The 26,781-nt window shown below is 39.1% G+C and overlaps 1 protein-coding gene across 6 annotated transcripts in view; it reads left to right on the top strand.

Annotated features, from left to right (window-relative positions):
• LOC145279928 (85/88 kDa calcium-independent phospholipase A2-like) overlaps window positions 1-26,781 on the top strand; it is a 421,383-nt gene that overhangs the window by 226,455 nt on the left and 168,147 nt on the right. For all 6 annotated transcript variants that reach the window (XR_013868488.1, XM_080131502.1, XM_080131500.1 and 3 more), the window contains exons 9-11: window positions 16,352-16,467; window positions 20,479-20,621; window positions 26,432-26,496. Coding sequence is in view for 5 of the 6 variants with exons in the window: in XM_080131502.1 (XP_079987628.1) it covers window positions 16,352-16,467; window positions 20,479-20,621; window positions 26,432-26,496 (324 nt within the window). In the remaining variant the exon portion in view is untranslated. The remainder of the gene's footprint in view (window positions 1-16,351; window positions 16,468-20,478; window positions 20,622-26,431; window positions 26,497-26,781) is intronic.

The raw sequence follows: 26,781 nt of genomic DNA, 5'->3' as shown, positions 1-26,781 counted from the left end.
TGGCCCGAAATGCACTTCCACTCAACAACATACAATGCAGTTCTGGGTTTCTGGAGTCGCCTGATTGTCCCCGTTGTGGGACAACGGCTGTGGAAACTACGGATCACGCTTTCTTCGATTGCCGCGAACTCCGCCAGTACTGGTCGTATGTCAGTGGGGTGACGGCTCGCATCGATCCTGAGCATCCTCGCCCAATTACTGTATCCAATGTTGTGGACAACGTGAGGCCGCCGTGGGACCGGGAAAGACAAATGGTCTACGTTACGATTCTGGCCGTGGCGAGAATGGTGATTTGGACGTCGCGTCTGCAAGGTTGCCGGGGGGTGTTGTCTTTTTCTGATCAAGATCTGATCGCGTTCTTTAAACACCAACTACGGGTGAAGATCAGATGTGATAGAAGAAGGCTGCATCGCGCGGCATTTGACAGAAGATGGATACATGTGGCAAGTCTGTGTGTACGAAGAGGAGCCAAATTTGAATACGTGTTCCCCGCCTAGGTGTGGAACGCGCAGTTCTGTAAAGTTAAATTAAACAAGTAGTCTCTCAGCTAGCTGAGTGTGTGTTCCATCCCTCCCCGATTAGGAAGCCTCCAAGATCCCCATCCCCTCTTACCTGCAATTTTTGTTCTCACCCCTTCCTCTAAATTTTACCCATCTTGGAGAAAAAGAAATACAATCTAACCTCCATCCCTTACCCACAAAATTTTCTTTTCTCCATTCACCTCCATCTAGAGGGCATCCCCACCTAGAGACTGACCCGCAGAAGCGAGGTTCCTTTTACAAACCTAGTGGAACGGGCAGTCTATCAACTAGACGGGGTTGGGAGGGTCCTACTAATCACCTTTTGTTTTTTCTTCCCCCTCCCTCGACACAAATGAATTATTGTTACCATTTTATTGTTATCTTTTTTGTTTTTACACGTCAATAAAAAATGTTTTAAAAATTGGGAGTTACTAGGACAGCCCCCAATATGAAAGGGTGAATGCGGTATTATGGTGAAAGAAGATACTAGCTGGGAGAAACTTTTGACTTTGTTTAGTTCTGGAGTGACAAGGATGACCAACGACCCCCAAAATCCCCCCTTTTGAGTTGGCCATGTGCCTAAGTTTTTTGTTCATCGTTGATTTTTTTTCTGTATTTTTTTAACATGAATAAAAGATTTAATATCTCAAAGTGTAGTATCTGTTCTCTCAGTTACTAAACTTTCCGCCACCGGGCTTTCGGGCTAGGTTAAGGTGTTTTCATACTAACTTTCGTTAGCAAGGACCGACCCCCTCCTTTGGGGAGTCAGGACCTAAAGGACCGACTCCACATTTGTGGGAGCTTGGACCCGGAAACCGATCCCCTTTTTTGGGAGACTGGAATCTCGGGACCAGCACCACTAGCTGGTAGTTGAGACCTGCTTTTGTTGTTTTTTTTTTGCATGCGTTTTTTCTTCGTTCCGGTCTCTTCCCTCTAGAGACAGGGGATGGTCTAATTTCTCCACACTTAATTGCCTGAGCAGCACTCTGACCTGCCAGGCCCAAACTTTGTCTATCTTCGCTGCTCTCCCAGTGGATCGAGCAGACAGGGTTCTCTTTCTCGCTTCCGTTGGGGTAAGTTAGTGGGTAGGGTGACGTGGGGTAGGGCGGGTGCTTCGTTTCTGCTCCCCTCTGTGGGCAGGGATGCCTATCCCCTCTCTCTCTTAATTGCGACGCGGCACTCTGACCCGCTAGCACCCACTGCGTCTTTCTTCTCTGCTCCCCCCCCTCGCGGGGGGATCTGAGCTGCTAACCCGACATCCCCGTGAGGGGAAGTCAAAAACTCTAATTTCTTCAAAGTCCGCTCCTCCCCCTCCTCCCCCTCCATTCCCCTGGGTTTTCTTTTCCCCCACTACACTTTGGTCCGCGCCAGCGGCCAGTGCAACCGCCACGATGCCAGGCAGGAGGGGTACGTCACCCCAAATGCGCAGCATCTCAACTGCGAACGACTCCCTATGTGAGGGAGCTGATGCATCTCCCGGCGAGACGGCGCCAGGAAACAAGGTAGGGCCCTGGCGCGCCGCGACCTTGGAAGAAAACGGGAGGGTAGGGCCGCAGCCCGCGGCGACCCCCCGAAAAGCACCGGCAACCGCTCCCCACGAGGGCAACCCAGCGGAAAAAGCTGCCGTCAAGTCACTAGCTGGGGGAAAGTGCAGAACCCAGCCAACCAGCTGCACCCCAGGACGGCAGAACCAAGGGAGGAAGACCGGGGAACCCATCCCCCGCTCCCCCAAAGGGCGACTCCCCAACAGAAAAGGAGGAAAACAGCACCGCGGACCAAACCGAGGCGCTGGATGAAGATGTAATAGCCTCCATCTGCTCACTATTCGGCGGGGAAGACAGTGATTGGCCCCCCAACACTCCCCAAGAGGACCAAATACGGAAAAGGGGTGACTCTCCGGCCAGTGGTAACAAAAGCAAGCTGGAAGGAGAGACACCCTTGACAGTACCCACCAAGGCTCCAGCTGGGAACACGGCACCAGAAGGGGAGACACCTCCATCCCCCAAGGGGACAGCCACCCAGCAAAGGAAGAAAATAAGAAAGGGGAGCGGCCCGGAGAGCAAACCAAGCCAGGACGAAACAACGCCAAAGACACAATGGCCTACTTTGCCTGGTAACGGCCCCGTTCCAAAACTAAAAATGCCCATAACAATGGAGAGCCCCACAACACCAGCTACGCCCCCCCAACCCGAGTCCAGCTGACACCCACCAGGATGGAGGACCGGCATGGGGCCCCAAAGAGCAGCAAGGGAAGTTGACGCCCGAAGACTACAGAGCACTCTTCGACTCCACTTACAAGGAGTATACCCAGGGGAACAACATCCAACCCCTCCCGGGTCAAGTGGAAGTTCTGGAGAAAAGAGTGCTCTCGCTGATAACTTCAGACACCAAGACAAGGGGTCTGACGGGCGTCAACAAGGACACCATGATGAACGTGTTGCTGGAGCAGAACATTCCCGCCAACTACATCTGTAGAAGGAGTTACGCACAGTCAGGCTGTCCAGGACCTGCCATCAGAGCAGGAACATAAAGCTCCAACCCATCTATATGAACAAGAGGAGAGCAAATGTTTCTGCTCTAAACGTCCCCTGCTATATGGAGGCCAAACAACTGGGGGCTATCCTAAGCCAGTATGGAGACGTAGAGGAAGTCACCCCGGTCCGCGGATTAAGAAACATCATGACCGGGGACTACAAAGTACAGATGGTCCTGGACAAGGCTGGATTCTACGCCATCCCAGCCACACTCAAGTTCGGAGAGTGGACACTCTCCCTTATAGTGGAAGGGAGGAGGCCTCATTGCTGGCTGTGCACACAACAAGGGCATATGGCGAAGGACTGTCCAAAGAGGAATGGAGGGAAGAAGCCCACAAAAGTGGCGGGAACAAGCGTGACAACAAATCAAGCCGCTGCTCCCGCGCCGGCCGCAAAACCTCCAGAGGCACCGATAGGCTGGGTGACGGTCGTAAAGAAAGGCAAGATCAACAAACAGCCATCCTTGCAGACAGTCACCCAAGACCAAGAACAACCGAAGAGCGAGACGTAGAAAATGGACACACAGACACCCTCCTCCTGAAACAAGAGGAAACTACCAGAATCTGAGGAGGAGGCCGCGTCAGAGGCAGAGGAAGAGACAACAACAGTCTCTATGGCCCTGAGCGCAACAGAGATCAGGAGGGCCAGGAGGAGGAAAAGCCGCAAGACACGCGCAAACCCTCCTACCCCCACTGAGACTGAGAAGGACTCCCTCGCCACAACAACACAGGATGAGCCCCCTGTGATCCCAACACCCCAGCAACCCGAACAACCTTCCCCCTCTCCTATAAAGGCCCCAAGAAACTCTTCCCGCCCCTCATCCCGTGACAGGAGCCAAAAAGAAGAAAACGAGCAGGCTACCCCCTCCCCAAGCGCTCAGCCTCCCCATCAACCAAAAGAGATCCCCTCCCCCACTCCCAAAGTCCGCACTGAACGGACCAAAAAGCTCCCCTTCCTGCCAGGAAGCAGGATTTGTGAAACAGACCCTCTCCAACCGGCTCCGGACCTTAAAGGACAACAGAAGGTCCGGTACAATAAACTTAAAAACTTTGAAAAAGTCGGTGGAGACCTAGTAACAGACCCCACTAAATTCAAGGACGCTCCCTTGTTGACCACTTTCGTTAGGGTCAACAAGGACGCTAGGACTGGAGGAATGTGGGCAATGATTAAGGCAGCGAAGAATGCGATCCCAGGCCAGCAGCTGGTGGATAGGGAGCATCCTTCACTGACCAACATTTTCTTTAAATGTGAGGGTAGAATCCCCATGTATGTACACCCATCGCTATACAGGGCACTCAAACTAACCTTCCCCCTGGACGTGGGGGGCGTGGCCAAGGATGGATCACCTTCATCGGATTTACTTACCGGCAGCCTTGGCCAGGCCTGCCATGTCCTCACTGCCCAGGATTTCAGACCCGTCTGTGACAGTGCTTGAGGTAAGTGATCATGTCTTTGAACTTGGCTACATTGAATGTGAGGGGCATCAGGTGTCGAAGCAAGGCCTCGCGCGTTGTGAGAGACTTGGTGTCCCTCAAGGTAGATATTGCCGCTATCCAGGAGACCCACTTTGTTTGTGACGGGGATTGTCAGGTGCTGGTAAACGATTACGATGTCTACTCAGCATATGGCAATACCTATAGTCGTGGAATCTCCTTGCTAGTGAGTCGCACCCTGTCAGCGTCGGTGAATGTTGTTCACGCAGGCGAGGACGGGCGGGCGCTTGTTGTTGATGTTGCTGTTAATTGTAGTGTTTTTCGGATTGTTGCTGTTTATGCTCCCAATGCTGCTGTAGAGAGGGCAACCTTTTTTCGACGGTTGGAGGGCTTCTTAGTGGATCCGGAACGGTTAGTTTTAATGGGGGATTGGAATGCAATCCTTGATCCCAAAATAGATAAGGTCGGGGGGACTAGCGGGTCGGCGTGGTGTGACAGCAGTCTGTCTGACCTGATGGCCTCGTGCGATCTCGTCGACAGATTTCATCTGGATCATCCGGGGCGGGAGATGTGGACGTGGCATCCTGTAGTGCCTTCCCATCCAAGCACTTACTTGGATCGGATGTTAGTTAGAAGAGGCGATGTAGACTTCCTATCTTGCCCCACGTTCCACTTGCTAGGACACTCGGACCATAAACTTGTTATGGCCCGTTTGAACTTAAGTGCTAGGCCTAAACTGGCCGGATACTGGAAGTTCAACAGCACCTTGTTGGAGCTGGAGGACTACCGGCTGAAGGTCACTGAGCTAATTCAGCGGGCTTTAGTGGGGGCGGTTACAGGGAGTAAGTGGTGGGTTAGTCTCAAGGCCAAAATTAGGCGCTTCTCTGTCCAGTATAGCCAACGCCTCGCGATAGATAAGGCTAAGGCAAAGAAGCGTTTAGAGGATAAGCTGACCCGGGCGGTGGAGGGGGGGGACCCCCTAGAGTTAGCACTAGCTAAACAAGATCTCAACCGCTTGGCTAGCGAGCGGTATGAAGGTCAAGTAGTTAGGGCTAGGTTAAACAAAGTTTCTAACGAGGCTGTGAATGTTGACGCTGTTGAGCGTAAGGCTGCTTTAAGGCGCGGTTCGGATGGGTACATTCGTAAAGTACATAACCTGGAAGGACACCCCTTAGTATCGACTCGGGAGATCTGCGAGGGGTTTCGGGAGCATCTATCGGTGCGCTTCACCCAACTACCCGGACTCAGGGTTGATGAGTTTGGCAGCTATTTGGCTGACTCGCCCCGCCTCACGGCGGCTCGGGCGGCTAGCTGTGATGGTCTTATTACTGAACATGAGGTCATTACTGCGTTGAAGCAGGTCGGCTATAACAAATCCCCGGGGCTTGATGGTTTACCCTACGAGTTTTACTTGAGGCTGTCGCCCATGTTGGTCCCTATTCTGAAGGATATGTTCAACCATTGGTTTGCCCAGGGTTCCATCCCTGGACAGGTGACCAAGGGTGTGATCACATTGCTGAGGAAAGGTCAACGGCATGGTGGGAGGGAAAACTTTGATGATTTTAGGCCCTTGACTCTGCTAAACACAGAGTTAAAGATTTTGGCAAAGATTCTTGCGAATCGCTTGCAGGTTGTCATCACTGACTTGATCGAACCGGACCAGACTTATGCTGTGAAGGGGAGATCGATTCAAGACAATTTGCACTTGATACGCTCGATCATAGAGGGGACAGAAGACGACGCCGAAGCCGCGCTGATCAGTTTGGATCAGTCCAAGGCATTCGATAGGGTCGACCATCGGTTCCTAGGATCTGTGCTAGAGGCCGCCGGATTTAATCCAGACTTCCGCAAGTGGATCTTTGTTCTGTATGACAGGCCGACGGTAGCGGTGCAGATCAACGGTAAGCTGTCGGAGTCATTCGCTGTCTCTCGGTCGGTGTGACAGGGTTGTCCGCTGTCGCCTCTGTTGTATGTCCTGGCGTTGGAACCCCTCCTTCGCAAGTTAAGGGACGAGGCGGCTACACCAGTCCTGCGTGGAATAGCTCTCCCTGGAGGCACACGAGCCAGGGTTTCCGCGTTCGCCGATGACGTCACCGTGTTCGTGTCTTGCCTCACGGACGTTCAAGCGGTGGTCGAGGCGCTCGCTCGATACGAAGAAGTAACAGGGGCCATCTTCAACCGTAGCAAGTCTGTTGGCCTGCGGTTGGGGGCCTGGACCGGGGTAAACTCGCTTCCAGGTATTTTCAGCTGGACCGATGGACCGGTCCGCATTCTCGGTGTCTGGTTTGGACCGGGACTTCAGCTGGAAAAGAATTGGTCGGAAGTACAGTCTAAGGTCAAATCGTCAGTAAAGACTTGGATTGGAAGGAAATTGTCCTTGAAGGGTCGGGCGGAGGCGTATGCTACATACGTCTTTCCGCTCATCCTTTACCGTTTGTCTGTACTTCCTCTCGCTGCAGAACGACTAACCCGCTTACAAGGGCGCCTCGATTCACTTTTGTGGAACGAGGGTAAGCATTATGTCTGCAGAGAGGTCTGTGTTCAAAGTCCGAGCGAGGGAGGCCTGGGTCAGCCCAGTCTCTTGTGTCATAGAAATGCCGAGAGATTGGCTTTCCTGGGTCGTTCGCTTGAAGGAGACGCTCCTTGGGTCCCTGTGGTTGAGAACTCGTTTCCCAATCTCAAACCCAACCCTTCGGTAGAAGGTCGTCGTAGACCGAAGGGGGAGTCCAAGTTCTTCTCCGAATGCCGGACCGCTCTTAGAGCTTTGCCGGGGACCAATGTCCTCGATCAGCCAAGGAAGAAACTGTATCGGGATTTAGTGGAGGGGACCGCGAAGGATCCACTTTGTAGGCGGATGGGATGGTCGATGGAGGTTGTCCGTTCTCAATGGTGTTGGGCGCCGGGACGGGAGGTTCTGAATAACTCGGAATTCTCCCTGACTTGGCGACTGGTCCGAAATGCGCTGCCCCTCTTCGACGGTCTTTTTCCGGTATAAAGAACATACCAGTCGCTTCTGTCCGTGCTGTGACGAACGCGAGCCCGAAACAATCGAGCACGCGTTTTTTAGTTGCAGCCGGATACAGCCCCTATTAAAGTATGTCGAGGGGGTAACAGCTCGCATCAGTGCCGAGTGTCTGCTCGATCTCGACGTAGGAACTTTTGTGTACAACATGGAGCCGCCGTTCCCCAGGGAGGAAAGTTTGGTTTTCCTGGCGATCCTAGCAGTAGCACGCATGACCATTTGGATCGCGCGCCTCAAGTTGGTCCACGAAGGGACATCTGTTCCTGATCGGGATCTGATCGTTTACTTTAAACATTTGCTTAAAGTAAAGATCAGATGCGATTGGAAGAGGTTGCCTAGAGTGGAATTTGACAAGAGGTGGGTGCACAGCACTAGTTTGTGCATCCGTCGAGGAGCCAAGTTTCAATACGTGTTCCCTCCTTAGGCATGGCATGGGTGGTGCTGGGTCCTACGGAACCCATCCCGCCTAGGTTAGCATTATAAGTTCAGTAAAGTAACTCTTGACTGGTGGTACAAATGAGATCCTGTTCCTGATTTTATTTTTTGGTATTAGAGAACCTCTGAGTCTGCCCAACCCCCCTGCTCCTCATCTTTATTTTCTGATGCCCCTGGTCATCCCCCTACTCAGAGGTCACCTTCCTACCCCCTCCATCCGTTGCTTTATTTTCTCCCACCTCCATTAAGGCGACTTCCCCAAACCCCATTAGGGATGCTCTGCTTGTTTTCGGTTCCCCGGAAAACAGTGGGGGATCTAGCCACATAGAATAGTACAGGGGGGTCTTACTAACAACACATTAGTAGTTTTTTCCTTATTTTTTAAATGAACATTTTCATTGGTTTTTTCCCACTCCACGAACATTTTATGCCAATTAATTCAAGAACTCTTTCTAATGAAATCGAACTTTATTTTCTCACACACACACACACAAAAAAAAAAAAAAAAAAAAAATGCACACACAACATACAGAAATGAATATACAAATTGTACATAGTTAAATTTTACATTGAACGCTGGGGTTATTAGTTAGATTAGGATCCACAGAGTGATTGAGGTATTTTGGTAAATGTTGCCAGTCAAGAGTAAGACTTCAAAGTCTCATCTGTTACATAGTCAAAAAGACCCTGTACCCTCCCCCTCCCAATTTCTTGTAGGGCCTTGTGCCTAATTTTGTGTAATTGAATTTTTTGTACGTTTTTTATGTTCAATTTTTTCTTTCTCAATAAAATATATAAACAAGATCAAAGTGTAGTATCTGTTCCGGCAGATACTGCAAGCAGAGACCATATGTGGGGGCGACCCCACATATAAGACCTTGGTCAATGTAGGGGCAACCCTTCATACCAATTGTCACTATCCAGCTCCCCTACTCCCCGGGGAGTTGGTCCCCATTTCCCCTTCACTCCTCACATTAAAAATCGGCCTTGTGCCTAATTTGCTCGGTGGGGGAGCAAATAAATACCATCTGTTCCGGCAGATGCTGCAAGCTATGACTAGCTATGACTAGCAAAGACCCGATGTGGGGGCAACCCCACATGCCTGACCATTAACCAGCTCCCATTTCCCACCTCTCGGGAGCTGGTCCCCTTTTTCCCTTCCCCCTCCCTTCACTCCTCACATTAAAAATCGGCCTTGTGCCTAATTTGCTCGGTGGGGGAGCAAATAAATACCATCTGTTCCGGCAGATGCTGCAAGCTAGGACTAGCTATGACTAGCAAAGACCAGATGTGGGGGCAACCCCACATGCCTGACCTTTAACCAGCTCCCATTTCCCACCTCTCGGGAGCTGGTCCCCTTTTTCCCTTCCCCCTCCCTTCACTCCTCACATTAAAAATTGGCCTTGTGCCTAATTTGCTCGGTGGGGGAGCAAATAAATACCATCTGTTCCGGCAGATGCTGCAAGCTATGACTAGCAAAGACCAGCTATGACTAGCAAAGACCAGATGTGGGGGCAACCCTACATGCCTGACCTTTAACCATCTCCCATTTCCCATCTCTCGGGAGCTGGTCCCCTTTTTCCCTTCCCCCTCCCTTCACTCCTCACATTAAAAATTGGCCTTGTGCCTAATTTGCTCGGTGGGGGAGCAAATAAATACCATCTGTTCCGGCAGATACTACAAGCAAAGACCATATGTGGGGGAAACCCCACATATAAGACCTTGGTCAATGTAGGGGCAACCCTTCATACCAATTGTCACTATCCAGCTCCCCTACTTCCCGGGGAGTTGGTCCCCATTTCCCCTTCACTCCTCACTTTAAAAATCGGCCTTGTGCCTAATTTGCTCAGTGGGGGAGCAAATAAATACCATCTGTTCCGGCAGATGCTGCAAGCTAGGACTAGCTATGACTAGCAAAGACCAGATGTGGGGGCAACCCCACTGCCTGACCTTTAACCAGCTCCCATTTCCCACCTCTCGGGAGCTGGTCCCCTTTTTCCCTTCCCCCTCCCTTCACTCCTCACATTAAAAATCGGCCTTGTGCCTAATTTGCTCGGTGGGGGAGCAAATAAATACCATCTGTTCCGGCAGATGCTGCAAGCTATGACTAGCAAAGACCAGCTATGACTAGCAAAGACCAGATGTGGGGGCAACCCTACATGCCTGACCTTTAACCATCTCCCATTTCCCATCTCTCGGGAGCTGGTCCCCTTTTTCCCTTCCCCCTCCCTTCACTCCTCACATTAAAAATCGGCCTTGTGCCTAATTTGCTCAGTGGGGGAGCAAATAAATACCATCTGTTCCGGCAGATACTGCGAGCAAGGACCGTATGTGGGGGAAACCCCACATGTAAGACCTTGGTCAGTGTGGGGGAACCCCTTCATGCCAATTGTCACTATCCAGCTCCCCTACTCCCCGGGGAGTTGGTCCCCATTTCCCTTTCACTCCTCACATTAAAAATCGGCCTTGTGCCTAATTTGCTCAGTGGGGGAGCAAATAAATACCATCTGTTCTTCAGATGCTGCAGCTGCACTTCCATTTCTTGTTCTCTTTCGGTGGAGGATCAGTCCTTCACGACTGAGACAATTTTTTTTATTTTTGTACCTTTTCTCCACATTAAAAAACGACCCTGGTGTCTAACTCTGTCCCGTGGGGAGGCATAGTAAATAGGAGGCATAGTAAAGTAGGTACTTTACATTTGAACTTCTGCATATCAGTACAGTCAGGGAAGCAAGTAGCAGGAAGGGAATTCCAAAGTCTAGCTGTTTGAGGGAAGAAACTATTAGAGTAGAAAGCTTTTTGGCATTTAAGGACCTCAACAGTGAAGGGGTGTGATTTTGTTGCTAAGAGGGTTTGTTGGGGATGTGTACGTCAAGGGACACAAGTGCAACGAGTTCATCAGAGCACATTCCATTAAAATACTTGTAAAAAAGGCACAGAGGTGCGACATTGCGGTGATGGGGCAGGGGTTGGACCTTAGTTGACAAAGTGGGATCTATTAGATTGAAAACTCTTTTTTTTGGGACCCTATTCAAGAGAGAGACTATTGGTAGATACACCAGCCCAGATGTGGCAACAATATTCCATGCATGGGCGAATGGTGGATACTCTTAGGTGTGAGTAGCCTTCTAGCATGGTAGAGGGAACCCACATTCTTTGCAGCAGCTTTCACAATGTCATTAAGGTATTTGTGTTTCAGTTCATATTGTCCGTGAATGTTCAGCTGAGAAGTTTGAAGAAAGAATTATTACTTATATATATATATATATATATATATATATATATATATATATATATATATATATGTGTGTGTGTGTGTGCGTGTGTTTTGGTAATGCTTCCCCCATAAAAAGATATTTGAATACGTTCAATTGTCAATACTGCAAAAAAAAAAAAAAAAATAGCAAGTTTTTGTGGCTCAATAATAACAGTGTTGAACCTCAGTTACTAGAGCTCCAGTTTCCAATCTTGCTAGATTCAGTCATGCTGATGGGCCACAGATGGCGAAATATAACAAGTTCCTTCAGTCTTTGACAGACTATGAATACCCACGAAGGGGTGCCTGCACATAAATTTTTTTTTTTTTTTTTTTGCCAGGAGGTGCGCAATCTTCAATCACACCTCTCCTGAGCCGACATTGTTAAATACCAGTGGCAAGTGAAGTGTATTTACAGGACAACTGGAAACAAATGCCAAGATAAGCAGAGAGCACATACAGCGCCTACTATTCCCAAATAATCACCCATCTGGCACTTACCAGGCTCAACGTTGCTTAACTTCGGTGATCTGATGAGAACCGGTGTGTCAACGCGATTATGTGTGTGTGTGTGTGTGTGTGTGTGTGTGTGTGTGTGTGTGTGTGTGTGTGTGTGTGTGTGTGTGTGTGTATATCTTTTCACACTCGGCGTTTGTTGGGGACGACAATAGTGCATGCGTGACAATGATAAAAAAAAAAAAAAATAACAATAAAAATAATCCGGGATATGGCTCGTAAGGTCCCTGGGTTCCAAATTAACAGCAGAACACGGGGGAGGGGTTTTCTCCTGTTCAGAACTCGTGTATAGAAAAATAAACAGAACAAGCATGCGAGAGAGACAACGCAAAACGACCAAAGTGTAAATATAAAAATAGATATTTATTTAACAGCAAATGATGTGGGAAAATATAATACAAACAATAACAACAACAAAAAAAGAATAGTGAGATGCAAATAAGGGGAGGGGAGTCTGGCTTATGCCAAAACGAACAAAGGAAGAAAAACAGTTTCATTTTAACATCGAAAAAACAGTGTGCAAAAGAAAGTTCAACTTACACGATCGACGTGTGACATAGAGGGGGTAATCCAGATGAAAGTTCGATGAAACAATAGAATATAAGTCTTGTTGAACGAGTCGGTGCAATACAGTCTTCGGGTATTTCGGCGGTGACAGGAGATTGTTTAATATCCAAGTTTGTGACGAGTCGCTTTTATTCCTGGCTTCTTCCTCGGCAGAGGGGGGATTTTCTTTCTTTTCCTTATTCTTCTGTTCGATCCATTTAATTCCTGTTTTCTTTCTCTCTCTCTTTTCGCATTTGAGTCTGCTAACCGACCTCAACGACAGCCGCTGGTTAACTAACCTTTTCTTGCTGAAACGAAATATGGTTAGGGGAAGGACTCCTGGCAAGCAGCGATGGGTCTTTCACTTCTTCCCATCATAAAACCACTTTACACTGTCCAACCAAAACGGATCTGATGAAATATTTCCTTGCACACTGTGATCTAAAAATAGACTTTATGAAATGATTCCTTCTGAGTGTCCGTTCGGGAAATGGGGCCTCTCACAAACTGTCATTCTAAAAATGAAAATGATGAAACATTTTCATCTGCTTGTTTGGAAAAGAGCCTTAAATGGCTTTTAATATTATAGCTTGTTTTACCTATATGTAACAATATATATATATATATATATATATATATATATTTGTGTGACTATACTTTTTAAGGTCAGAATTGTTAAAAATAATAAGTTCAATGAAAATGTACTATCGCCTTCAAAAACCTATATACTGAATTCCAAATGGCACTGTGAAATGTTTTCCGCATGCGATTGACTATACTTGCATTGTAGACATATTTTTCCTTGGATATCATTTCTTAGTAAATGTTTTTGAATTTTTGGAATTTGTTTTTTCTTTTCTTGAAGCAAACTTTTTCCATTTTTTTTTCTTCTTTTTATTCCACCTATCTATAATCTGATGATTTTTTTTTTTTGTGATTCAGTATCGGCTATAAGTACAATGAAACACGTGTAAGACGCTTATGGAAAAAAGTAAATATTAAAATTCGTCTATGTTAAAATAAATAAATGAATATAAAAAATAAATATGATTGTGAATGAACTTTTTTCAGTATTGGAATATTGGAAGTAATTGGAATATAAATTTACAGTATATATATATATATATATATATATATATATATATATATATATATATATATTATTATTATTATTATCTGAGATATATATATATATATATATATATATATTATTATTATTATCTGAGATATATATATATATATATATATTATTATTATTATTATCTGAGATATATATATATATATATATATATATATATATATATATATCTCAGATAATAATTATTCATTTTTACCTACAGACACTAGTGTTTCATGCTTACTCAATCATCAGTGTAGATTCCTACTGGTCATGAGATTTGAACCCAGCCAGGAAGCCACCTTTTGCTCCATTTGTTGAACCTCTATCTCGCGGCCACCAAACAATTGCCACAGGAATAAAGGGAACTAAGAACTATTAAATGCTGAATTCAGGCGAGTGCATTAGGTAATCTAGAGGAATTTAGGAAAACTCGTCTCCTTTCGCTAGGTAGGAAAACTGGTCCCTTATTGAATAAATATCGATTGAAAACACATTTTATGATCGTTCTTGAAGAAGATATTGCTTTTTAAAATAGACTATAGCCCCCCCCCATAATATTTTAAAAAAAATATTTTTATTTGTTTAACGTTTTTTTTTTTTTTTTTTAAAAATAAAATCGATTGTCCGTTTTCTACCTAACTGGCTAAGTTCTTAGTGGTTTCACTTATTTTAAAGCGTTTATTATGTTCATACAAAGTTAATTACAATTTTTTTGGTTCTTATTTTAACGATGTTTTTTGGGGTCATAAAAACAATAATAAAAAACAAAACAAAAAAATTAAAATCTGGGAGCGTTACTTTTTTGTTTTGGTTTTTTAATTATGATAGTTTTTTGTTGTTATGTTTTCGTTTTCTCTCATACCAAATGCACTCATGCGTTATTTAAAATTATAATTCTATCAATTATCCACATTTATTGTCGTCCTGTCAAATTTTGCAAAAATTAACTAATAAATTAAAAGCGAAATATTTTTTTGGCGAGAGAGATGCCATAACAATCTCTCGTTAACTCATTTTTAATTTTTTAAATTTTTACTTCAAAATTCTAAAATCAATCATTCAGAGAAAAAGTTATCACTAAATAAATTTATTAATAAATTTTATTGAAAACTCCGCTATCGTTTATCAAGAATCTTTTTAATTTCATTTTTTGTTGGTTGTTTTTCGGAGGGAGATATAGTTTTAACCCCCCCCCCTCTCTAAATTATATTTTAAAAAATATTAAAATTTGGGTTTGTATTACTGTACACATAAATTCGAAAAAGTAGTGAAAAAAACAAATATATAACAAATAAATGTTATCAAAGGCAAGATAAGTTACTTTTCTACCAAACTGGATATAATTATCGTGTTTTTTTTCAATTTAACATGTTTATTCAGCTCGAAAAACATGCAGCGTTTACCGATGTATTGGAAAATTCAAAATGGCGGCCAACTCTCTCTTAAACACGGTAAGTTCGGGAAAAGGTGTTATAAATAATAAATTAGACAAAATACTGTTAGAAATTCGCTCAATATATATTACCGTGACGTAGGTTGACATATATTCGGTGTTTTTTTTAATAGTATTTTGTCTAGTTTATTATTTATAACACCTTTTCCCGAACTTACCGTGTTTAAGAGAGAGTCGGCCGCCATTTTGAATTTTCCAATACATCGGTAAACACTGCATGTTTTTCGAGCTGAATAAACATGTTAAATTGAAAAAAAAAACATGATAATTATATCCAGTTTGGTAGAAAAGTAACTTATCTTGCCTTTGATAACATTTTTTTGTTATATATTTGTTTTTTAACTACTTTTTCGAATCTATGTGTACAGTAATACAAACCCACGCTTTAAAATAAGTGAAACCACTAAGAACTTAGCCAGTTAGGTAGAAAACGGACACTTAGAAAATCGATTTTATTTTAAAAAAAAAAAAAAAACATTAAACAAGTAAAAATATTTTTTTTTAAATATTATGGGGGGGGGCTATAGTCTATTTAAAAAAAAACAATATCTCCTTCAAGAACGATCATAAAATGTGTTTTCAATCGATATTTATTCAATAAGGGACCAGTTTTCCTACCTAGCGAAAGGGGACGAGTTTTCCGGAGACGAGTTTTCCTGGGACGAGTTTTCCGGGCACCAATCTAGAGTGCTCACACGAGCATAAGTCGTTAACATTGCATAGTTGATTGCCTTAGTTATAATTCTGCAGTTATAATACATTTATTTACAGTGATATATATATATAATGGCCATTTTTGCTAATTTTAATAATAATTAAATTTGGTGTCAATTGTTTCCTCGGATCGGGGAAGTAGTCTTCCTTAGATTTGAACGATCGCTCACATTTGGGGAGGGGGCTATATATATATATATATATATATATATATATATATATATATATATATATATATATATATATATATTCAGATGTTATAAAGTAAATAAGTCGATTAAAAAAAATCACAAATTGTAATAAAACCCGAAGCACTTTTCGTCTGACAAACTTTTCAAAGGATCAAACTTCTTTTCTTTTTCTTTTTTTCTAGAAATACTTATACGAAAGGGATAGAAAAAAAAAACCCATAAAAATATAAGTTTCGTATAAATATTTCTACAAAAAAACAAAAAACAAAAGGAAAAGTTTGTTCCTTCTTTCAGATATATATCTTTGAAAAGTTTGTCTGATGAAAAGCGCTTCGGGTTTTATTACAATTCGTGATTAAAAAAAAAAATTTTTTTTTTAAATCGACTTATTTATTTTATAACATCTGAATATGGTCCATTTCTTTTTCATCATTTTAGAATTTTGAAATTCTAATAAAGTTATGTCCCATATATATATATATATATATATATATATATATATATATATATATATATATATACACACCTATATATAATGTGTGTGTGTGTACTAGTTGTATTATATTTTATTATGGGTTCCATTTAAAGGATTTTATTTTTATTTTTACAGAGTGGAAATATTGATCTAGTTCGAGCGCTAGTAATTTTTGGATCAGACGTAAATCAACTTAATCAGAAACGACAGTCTGCTCGTCATATCGCTTCAACATCTTCATCTCCAAAAAGGTAAGCACATTTTAATCTTGTTTAGCTGTATAAATAATTTCTTATAAATAGTCAGAGATGAACTAATAAAAAATATTCTTAATCTTGCCAGAGTTTGAAACCAACACCAGAGATTAAAACTTTCTCTTTGGCATCAAATAACCTCCAAAAAGGTTGATATGCCACTAAACCAAAAAAATCAACAAATGAATGGTTTACAATAAATGTTATGATTCTGTATTAAAATAATCCTGAAAATGGTGTATATACAGTAAAATACACACACACACATATATATATGTATATATATATATATAGTAAAATACACACACACACATATATATAGTAAAATACATATATATACAGTAAAATACACACACACACACACATATATATATATATATATATATATATATATATATATATATATATATATATATATACAGTAAAATACATATATATACAGTAAAATGCACACACACATATATACAGTAAAATACATATATATATTATATGGAAAAATGCGCGCATGAAAAGTAATATTTTTAAGATTTTATTAAACCTGGAAAAGTAAAGGACAAGAAATTCAACCTGGAAAAGTAAAGAACATATATTCTAGTAAAGTAAAAAATAAGAATCTTTTAGACTTAACATATTGCAGCTAAAAATAAAATTTGAATATTGATAAATATTTTATTTATTATTTGCATATGTTGTTGTTTATTGTTGAGTTAGAAAGGGTGTCAGTCGCTGGATTGAACTTATTTCCCCCCTATTATTTGCATATATTTATGAAGTGAAAATTGCTTGAATAAAATTAATTCATTAGTTAGTTAGTTAGTAGATGGAATTAATAATTTTATTATTTACATAAAAGTTAATAATTTTATTATATCATAATTAGGATCATTTAATTCATTTTTATGTAAATTATAAAATTATTAATTCTATCTACTAACTAACTAACGAATTAATTTTAATCAAACAATTTTCACTACATAAATATATGCAAATAATAGGGGAGAAATAAGTTCAATCCAGCGACTGACACCCTTTCTAACTCAACAATAAACAACAACATATGCAAATAATAAATAAAATATTTATCAATATTCAAATTTTATTTTTAGCTGCAATATTTTAAGTCTAAAAAATTCTTATTTTTTACTTTACTAGAATATCTTGTTCTTTACTTTTCCAGGTTGAATTTCTTGTTCTTTACTTTTCCAGGTTTAATAAAATCTTAAGAATATTACTTTTCATGCGCGCATTTTTCCATATAATCCATGATTTTTCCAGGCATTGCTATTGTATCAATATATGAATTTATAATATTTATTAATGATTGTTAAAAAAAATTAGCTCTCAAACACACATTTATGCAATATTTATCATTCAATCACAGTAGTTCCGAGCCAGGGTCTCTACCGAGACTGCAGTTCATGAATTCGTGATCTGTATAGAGCGTAAACTAACAAAAAAGAAGATGGCACTCGGTGTCTTTTTAGATATCGTTGGAGCTTTTGACAACATACCCTTCAGTAGTATGTTCGTCGCTACGAGAACTCAATGTGCCACCAGTACTCATCCGATGGATTGAGTATATGGTGAGGCACAGAACAGTTCAAGTAGAACTACTGAGGGCAACTGTTAAAAGGGAAGTAGTTAAATGAAACCCCCAAAGTGGGATTTTATCACCTTTACTATGGAACTGTATGCTGAATCCTCTTTTAAAGGAGTTTAAAAATAGGAATATTTATGCCCAGGCTGATGCTGATGACATCGCAGTGCTGGTCGCGGATTCAAAAGCATCATTGGTCAGACGCATTGCCAAAATGGCATTAAATATTCCTAATAAATGGTCTAATCGAAATGAATTAGAATTCAGTAGCCGTAAAACAGAAATGGTCTTGTTTACATATAAAAGGAATTGCCAACTTGGTGACCTTTTTCTGAGTGGACAGAAATTGAAACTTTCGCAGGAGGCAAGGCTGTTAGGGGTAATTCTGGACAGTAAGCTAACCAGGAAAAGCCACATAGAAAAGATTTCCTCCAAGGCGACTGCAGCCCTTATGCAATGCAAACAAATTGTGGGGAAAACCTGGGCAGTTAACCCGCATGTAATGAGGTGGATATACATTGCTATGGTATGTCCCATTTTGTTGTATGCATGTGTTTCCTGGATCCGCGGGACAGAGAAACTGTACTTGAGGAAGAAACTCCAGAAGGTACAAAGACTTGCTTGTTTAATGACTTCTTCAGCATATCCGAGCACACCTACTGGAGCATTGGAGATGCTGTTGAATATCCCTCCGATTAAAGAATTCCTGAAGGCAGAAGCGATACGGGGATCCTATAGAACAGATCTCATGGGTCTGTGGTGGTCAAGATCTGTTGGGACTACTGGAAAAACAAAGAGTCACGTGGATTTGTATAATGAGGCTAGGAAGGAACTACCACTACTGATGGATCTAAAATGAATGATAGGATTGGTGTGAGTGTTTATATAGAATACTCAAACCACCTCACCTGTCAAAAATCTTATTATCTTGGTAAACTGAGGACGGTCGTCCAGGCAGAAGTCTTCACCATACAGGTATCGTCGGATACAACACCAAACACCAGTCATGAGCTGGCACCATTTCCTAGTAAGTTTAAATAAAGTTGTGTTGTTTTTTCTTTCATTTCTTCTAATAAAATAAAATAAAAACTAAACCTTTTATTTTATCCAAGTTTCATTGTCATCGACATTTAAAGTAACGTCTGCTTTTATCCTTTTTTTTTTTTTAATTTACCTTTAAAAATCTTTAAACTATTTTCAGTATTTCCGAGTCAGTTTAAATAAAGTTGTGTTGTTTTTTCTTTCATTTCTTCTACTAAAATAAAATAAAAACTAAACCTTTTATTTTATCCATTTTTTTTTTCTGGTTTCTTCTGATTGTCTCTGCCACTCTCACTAGTATTTTCTTCTTTTTAGTCTTTTAAGTTCACATGTATTATTCGACTTATTTACTTCCGAAACTAGGCAAGCAGGTTCACTGCTGCTGATGATAATATGGACAAGACACGATCTCACAGCAGCAGCAGCTCTAAGAGTAGTAGTTATAATAATAACTTGGAACCGGAAAATTATTAGCATATTAATAGTTCGATTTTCATCAGTTTTTAATTAAAAAAAAAAACCATTACACGGGATTGAACCTAAAATCTTTCGACCAACCCCGGCTCTATACCCGTTACGGTAACATATAACATTTTCAATTTAATTTCGAATCATAGTAGTTGTTATGAAATGACTACATTTTTCATCAAATGTGATAACGAAAAATTTGAGTCCATTCAAAGAATATGTATATCATAGAATTCACTAATATTTTTAATCGATAAATTCACCATTTTTTGCTATAAAATCATAAGGAGAGTTAAAAAAAAATTATTAAAAAAAAGTTCGGTTTTTTAATTATAAAAAAAACCGATACACGGGATTGAACCTAAAATCTTTCCACCAACCCCCGGTACTCGTTACGCTAGCATGTCATATTGGCAAAATCGCAGTCAAAAATATTTATATACAAAAAAAAGTTATGAAAAATAAAAAAAAAGCGTTAGTCACTTATGTATGTACTTACTCTCCTGTTTGTGAACCCACATATTTTGTAACTTTTTTCTACTGAACCAATTTTCGAAAAAATTTTTTCAAAATGTAGCTAATGAGGTGTTCTATCCAACTATATAACCTGTTTGAGATTTGGTTGCGAACGGAATTAGTGGTGGGTGTTTGAATGTGTCTCGATTCATTCAATTTCGGACTTAAGCATATATTCAACCACTACCGTGGTTGAATGATACAATAAAATAGACGACTCAAACCAATAAATGAATCATTTAGAATAGTTAGAGTGCTCATTCGTTATATAATTAAAAAGGGCTGAAAATACAAGCAACAACGAAAACAATCTGTTCAGCTTTGTTGGTGCTTTATTTTTTTACTTTGTTCATTGCATTAATATTCTTTTCTATTCTATTTTACAGTGGAGAGATTCTGTATATATTACATGAATGTGGTGCTAAACGTTGTGATACAGACACGAAGGGCTGCATGAGAGGCTGTGTGGCAGAGGGTAATTATAATGGGTCTGTGAACCAAAAATCAAACGATTCAGTTGATATGGACGGTAAGCATTCTTCCCAATCATTTATCTAAAGATAAAACAAGCATTTCTCCTCTAACTAAATAATTTGTCAAACTTGCACTATCTATCTAAAGGACTAAAAAAAACTGTACCTCCTATGTAAAGAACTGAAAAAACTGCACCATCTATCTAAAGAGACTGAAAAAAAAAATGCACCCCCAATCTAAAGAGCTGAAAAAAAAACTGTGCATCCTATCTTTAGAACTGAAAAAACTGCAACCCTATCTAAAGAACTGAAAAAACCCTGTACCATTTATTAATAGCAGCGTCCACTTGCACCCTCTTCTAGAGAAGTCTCTAACATTTATTAATTTTAGATGTAGGTCATTTGGACATAGATATATATATATAAAATGAAATTTATATACAGAGTGTTATTTTAAAAGCAACAACCTTTAAATTAACAATCTTTTATTCTTTAGTTGTACATTTGACAACTATCAGTTATTTTGAGTTAAGTTTGGTTTGGCGAGTCTCCATGAAGAGATTGACATCCAAGCAGCATTTGCAAATTAAAATGATATGATCAAGTTAGAGTGAGAAACATTTGATGAACGAATAATTTCACAAATTGGACCTGTGAATTGGCAAATTTGTTTCTTAGCGTATTATTATTTTTTATTTTTTATCTTTTTTTTAGAGATATGCGTAGTCCCATGTCTATGCTGATAAACCAGATACAATAGACTATATGGAAGACAGCATTCAACACGTTATTGCAGAAATACAACCTAATTTAATGCATAGAGTTTGTGAAAATTGGACCTCACGTGAGCCGTAGGCGTCATGTACCTGTAATTGTATTTAAATTATGAATACCAAATTTAATCTTAGGAATAAACCGCATATTTGTATAATAAAAATATTTTTCTGTGATATATTTTAAAATTTGCCACCTCAAAAACAAAAAAAAACAAAAAAAACACTCGTCCCCTCGGTCGCTCTCTCTCTCTCTCTCTCTCTCTCTCTCTCTCTCTATATATATATATATATATATATATATATATATATATATATATATATATAGAGAGAGAGAGAGAGAATGAAAATAGAATGGAGGTGGAAGGACCTAAATACTCAATACTGGAGTATTCAGGTCTTTCCACCTCCATTCTATTTTCATATTGTTAGATTTAATCCAGCTTAACAATCATATCTATATATCTACCTATATATATATATATATATATATATATATATATATATATATATATATATATAATACTTCTATAAATTTGGGTCTTTTATCTATTGATATTCATATTAAAACACTCCTTTTTTTCTATTTATTAAAAAAGATAATTTTTTATATATATCTGCAAACTATATATGCATCAGCAAAAGATGTATCTAATTTGCATATTCTTTTAAACATTCATCTTAATTCCTTATTAGTTTTTTTGATTTTCTCATGTGATGATCATCTTTAATTATGTGTAATTATATTCATGAGATATTCTAAATGATTATGTATGCATATATATATTTGTTTAAAAAATGATTTATGCTTGTGTAATATTTGCATAGAAAGCTTATAATAAACTCTTTCTATATATATTTATGTATGCATATACATATTTGTTTAAAAAATTTTGCTACCAAACTCCTCTGTCAGTTTTTGGTCTACCGACATGAAACTTAATATACAGGGTATTCAAACCCATGCAAAACTTTATAATTCGGTTTTAGCCAGGGAAAATCTGTGCAAATGTGTGAAAATTTAAAAATTAAATTTGCCAGGTGAAGGTCGAACGACAGCGTTATGAATATGTATGCGTAATAGCTATTGGTTCATGTTTTAATTTTTAGCCTTGCAGCAAACATGTCTTCATAGCTCGTGCATTAACATCAAAGGAAAATGTAAATTGTAAGCTAAACGTTTTGGTTTCGAATCTCGGTGGTGGCACGTAAGTCATTTTTTTTTTTAACTTTTAAAATCGTTACTATATATTGGGTCCAATATAATATAATAATAAATATGAAATCTGCACTAATCAAAATATCATATTTAACCGTATTTTACGACCAGGCAATGTTGGGCAGCCTGCTAGTATGTATATATATATATTAGTATTGGGACGATTAATCGGAATCGGGAATTGGAAACATTGGAACTTTTTAAGTATTGGAATCAGAATTTTTTAATTATTTTTTTTTTTTTTTTTTTTTTTTTTTACAATAAAAAATGAAACCAGCACAATTTGTTTTTATTAGAAATTGTTCATTTACAAAATAAGACTGAGAAGGGCCACAGAATGGGTTATATCATTTACAGATTTAACATGGATCCACAGCGTTTAATTTATTTTATTTATTGGTTATTTGTCGAGAGATAATCTGTTTACTCCCTTCATAAATTGTTCGCATCTATTATTCACTAAATGTCTATATGTTCCCATCCGAAGGAGTTCACTTGATTATTGAAAGGTTTTAATTGCTCTGAACGGAGTTTTTAAATTTCGTTGGCGCCAGCTGTACATTGGCGGTATCTGACATCGGCTTCTTCTGAAATAATTAAAGTTTTATGGCACTTCTCTTTGGACGCAAATGTAAAATATACATATAAATCTCCAATGAGTTTATGAAAATCTTGGATAAGATACTTAAAGAGAAAACATACTGAAAATTTTCTTAATTAAACAGTGAATTATATCTACTTTTAAACTTATACACGTACATCAAAAAGAAGAATGGGATTGGGACAGTTATACTGTAATTAAAAGAAAAAGAAAAGAAATGATAAACAAATATGCAACAAATAAATGTTACCAAAAGTAAGACTCGTCTACATACCTCAATAAATTTATTTATGATTAAACTTCTTTTAAAGTGTGTTTTTGGTTCAAAACAAACTTAGTGTCTCCTTTGAGTTTAAAAAATGGCTGCTCAATAACAAAAGGATGATTGATAATCGCTCAAAATTGAAAATTAAACAAACTCTCGTAGAAACATGCAAATAAATGTTAACAATTGATCGAAAATGTTATGCTGTATGAGTATTTTGTTTAATTTTCGATTTTTGAGCGATTAAGCAAGAATGAACTGTAAATGAGTTTTATTTTATATTAATTTCATGTGCAAAACTGTTTTTCTAGGCGAAATTTTAAAATAATTGTTTTTTTGTTTCTTTTAATTTTAAAATTTAATTTAAAAATATAGAATCTCATTTTGGGGAAGTGATTTAGCTAAAGAGATTAAAATATTTGCTGCTGCTGCTATTATTATTATTATTAGTAGTAGTAGTAGTAGTAGTAGTAGTATGTGTAATTTTTTTTTTTTTTTTTTTTTTACAGTAACACAAATCAATCTGATAATCGACCAAATGTGTATAATTGCGAGGAGAAAATATGAACATTTTTTCAACGAGGGAAGGTAAAGAATAGTTAACAGAAATCCCTCCTAAGGTCAAAAATGCTTTTCTAAATAATACGTTATTATGTAGAAATTTTCCCCCACTCTTTATCTGTGCCTAAATCAAAACGTAGATTCCATGAACAAAGCTTCTTTCTTAGAACTGCACGCCTGTGGAACTCTGTTCTGTCTGCCTGCTTCCCACCTGACTACAAGCCTTCAAGTCCAACGTTAACAAATTCCTAATGAACCGCCCTCTTAAGTAAACACTTCATTAAATCTCCACACTAACGTACTGTACTTGCAATAACCCTTATCCCTGAGTGGCTTCCGGGCCTTGATAAGTGGTGACCACCGTGTAAAAAAAAAAAAAAAAAAAAAAAAAGAAAATCATTCTTGACATGAGACCAGCTTTCTTTACTATTCTCTTCCTACACTGTCGGGTAATTCTTTTTTTGGCACGCCAAATTTCAATACACAATTTTGGTTCACCAAAAAGTACAGCAGTGCACCAAATTTCATTCTGTCATAAAAACGAATTTCTACAAATAAAAAAGAACCTTATTTTTACATTTTTATCCAGCGAATAAACATAAAAGTACATGTAAAAAAACATGTTTATTATTTTTTAAATCCAATAACGGAGATGAAGTCGATGTATGACAAAGCAAGTCTAACAAATTTTTATAATTAAAATAAACCTTAACTTCATTCATAGAGAGAAGGCACAGAATTCTCATTTTGCCTATCAATCGTTGAATATATCCAACTGTCTATGAAAACTTTCATGTAGCATGTTGTACACTAACGACGAACTGATACAATTTGGCTTTGTTTTAAATCAAAATAACTCTTTTGTTGTCTTACAATTTACAATCAATTACAAGGAAAGCATTTTATAAAAAATATACACAAAAATTTCCTGGGGGTTTATGTAATGATTTGAAAATTTCCAAAATAAAACAACAAATCTCTAATTAAATATTTACAAATTTTAAAAGAATCAGAATCAGAAATTTACAACAGAATCGGTAAAAATTTTGGAATCATTCCATCACTAATATATATATATATATATATATATATATATATATATAAATGTGTATACAAACACACAAGTAAGCCATCGTTGCCCAGCCATAAAATATGTATAAATATTATTTTAATTAATGCAGAATTCTTATTTATTATAAACAGAAATACTGTAGAGATTAAACGTAATGCGAGTATTATTGTTATAAAAATGTGTGTGTTATCTAATCATGTATTATTTAACAGACTATTGTCCTTGTATCCTTAATGGCTTAATAGCCCGTGACTCATCCAGTGTTTGTAGGTACATGTGTGTCAGAACATATACTACATGTAACATGACAATATACCTGTTTCTGCTACTCGCTTCTGGGGGATTCGTCAACCATCTTTGGGGGAGCTGGAACCTGTTTAAAGTAAACGCTTCAAAACAGGGACCTAAGATGAATGAGTGTTTTTATATATTTTATTCACTCCTCGGGCATCTTGTCACAGCAGAACTAGAGTGAATCTTGGCTTCTCTGAATCCATTTAGAAACCATTGCCCCTTTGTGGGGAGACCTGTTTAACCTATCTTGTTTCCTCAAAACCAACTCACTAAACATAACTCAGCTTATTCAAACCGAAACCCTTGAGGCATCACATCCTATCCCCATTTGGATACTTCCGGTGAAAACTGACTGGTCAACCAAGTTTGATACATGTCACAACATGACCTTTTGACCCTTTCTGCACCTGCATGCTCGTTCAACTTATTGTTTCCCACGATTCAATCTCTGTTATTTACTCTGCTAGACGGATAGATAGGTAGATAGGTAATTGGATAAATACTTTCTACCTGGCATTGCCCGGCATTTACCTTAAATTATATTTTTTCTAAACCGTTCACCTCATAAGTAAAAAAAAATGTTTTTAAACCTATTTATTCTTAACATAAGTAATCTGTTATGTAATCAATTCACGCATAAGTATTCATGAAACAGTTGACAAACAAATAAAATCCGATGACCCCCTCCCACATACCAATTTGTCAATTTTGACCCCTTAGCAGCCTTTTTTTCCAAATGAAAACCGATTAAAAAGTTTTTCAAATGTCTGAATACCCTATATACCAAATTCCAAGTCTGTAGATCAAAATTTCGTTGAGACTATAGGTTAAGAAGTGTCCTCAGACACATACAGACTCACTTATATATATAGTCACCCACATACAGTAATGTTTCATTGTATCACAACTCATCAGTGCGGCTAGGCTAGCACCTTTCCCTAGCCAGGGATTGAACCTATAGATAGTCAACAGTTTTACCGACTCGCTCAAAGGGGTTGGTGCTCGCAAATGACCTAAACAAATGTCCATCTAAATAAACATTTACTATATATATTATTTTTATATATTTTCTCACACACAGCTTTCTGTGACGAAATGTTGAATAGTAAAACTTTTCATGAAACATCTAATCAGTATGGGAAAAAGGTAAGAAAGCTGCTTTTCTTTTTTTTTTAATTTTTGATCCAAACTTTAAAAAAGATGTTTATTCAATTTTTTTACAATTGATTATACCAGATTAAGAAAAAATGTTTGTCATCGGCTGTTTTTACCTCCCTCCCACCCCGGAAGATGTGACACAAAGCCAGAAGGTAGAGCGATAAGCCATTGCACAATAGGTATGAAAGATTGCCTGACCAGCCTCATCGGCATTCACCAGTAAGGACGCTTCACGCAGTTAACTATAAAAAAGTTCTGTTCTTCTTCTATAGT

Source organism: Euprymna scolopes, chromosome 7 (assembly GCF_053919585.1).
Source record: "Euprymna scolopes isolate OS-2025 chromosome 7, ASM5391958v1, whole genome shotgun sequence".
In the NCBI taxonomy this organism is placed as follows: domain Eukaryota; kingdom Metazoa; phylum Mollusca; class Cephalopoda; order Sepiida; family Sepiolidae; genus Euprymna; species Euprymna scolopes.
The sequence above is the reverse complement of the archived record's forward strand: the minus strand, read 5'-3'. Positions and strand labels throughout refer to the sequence as shown.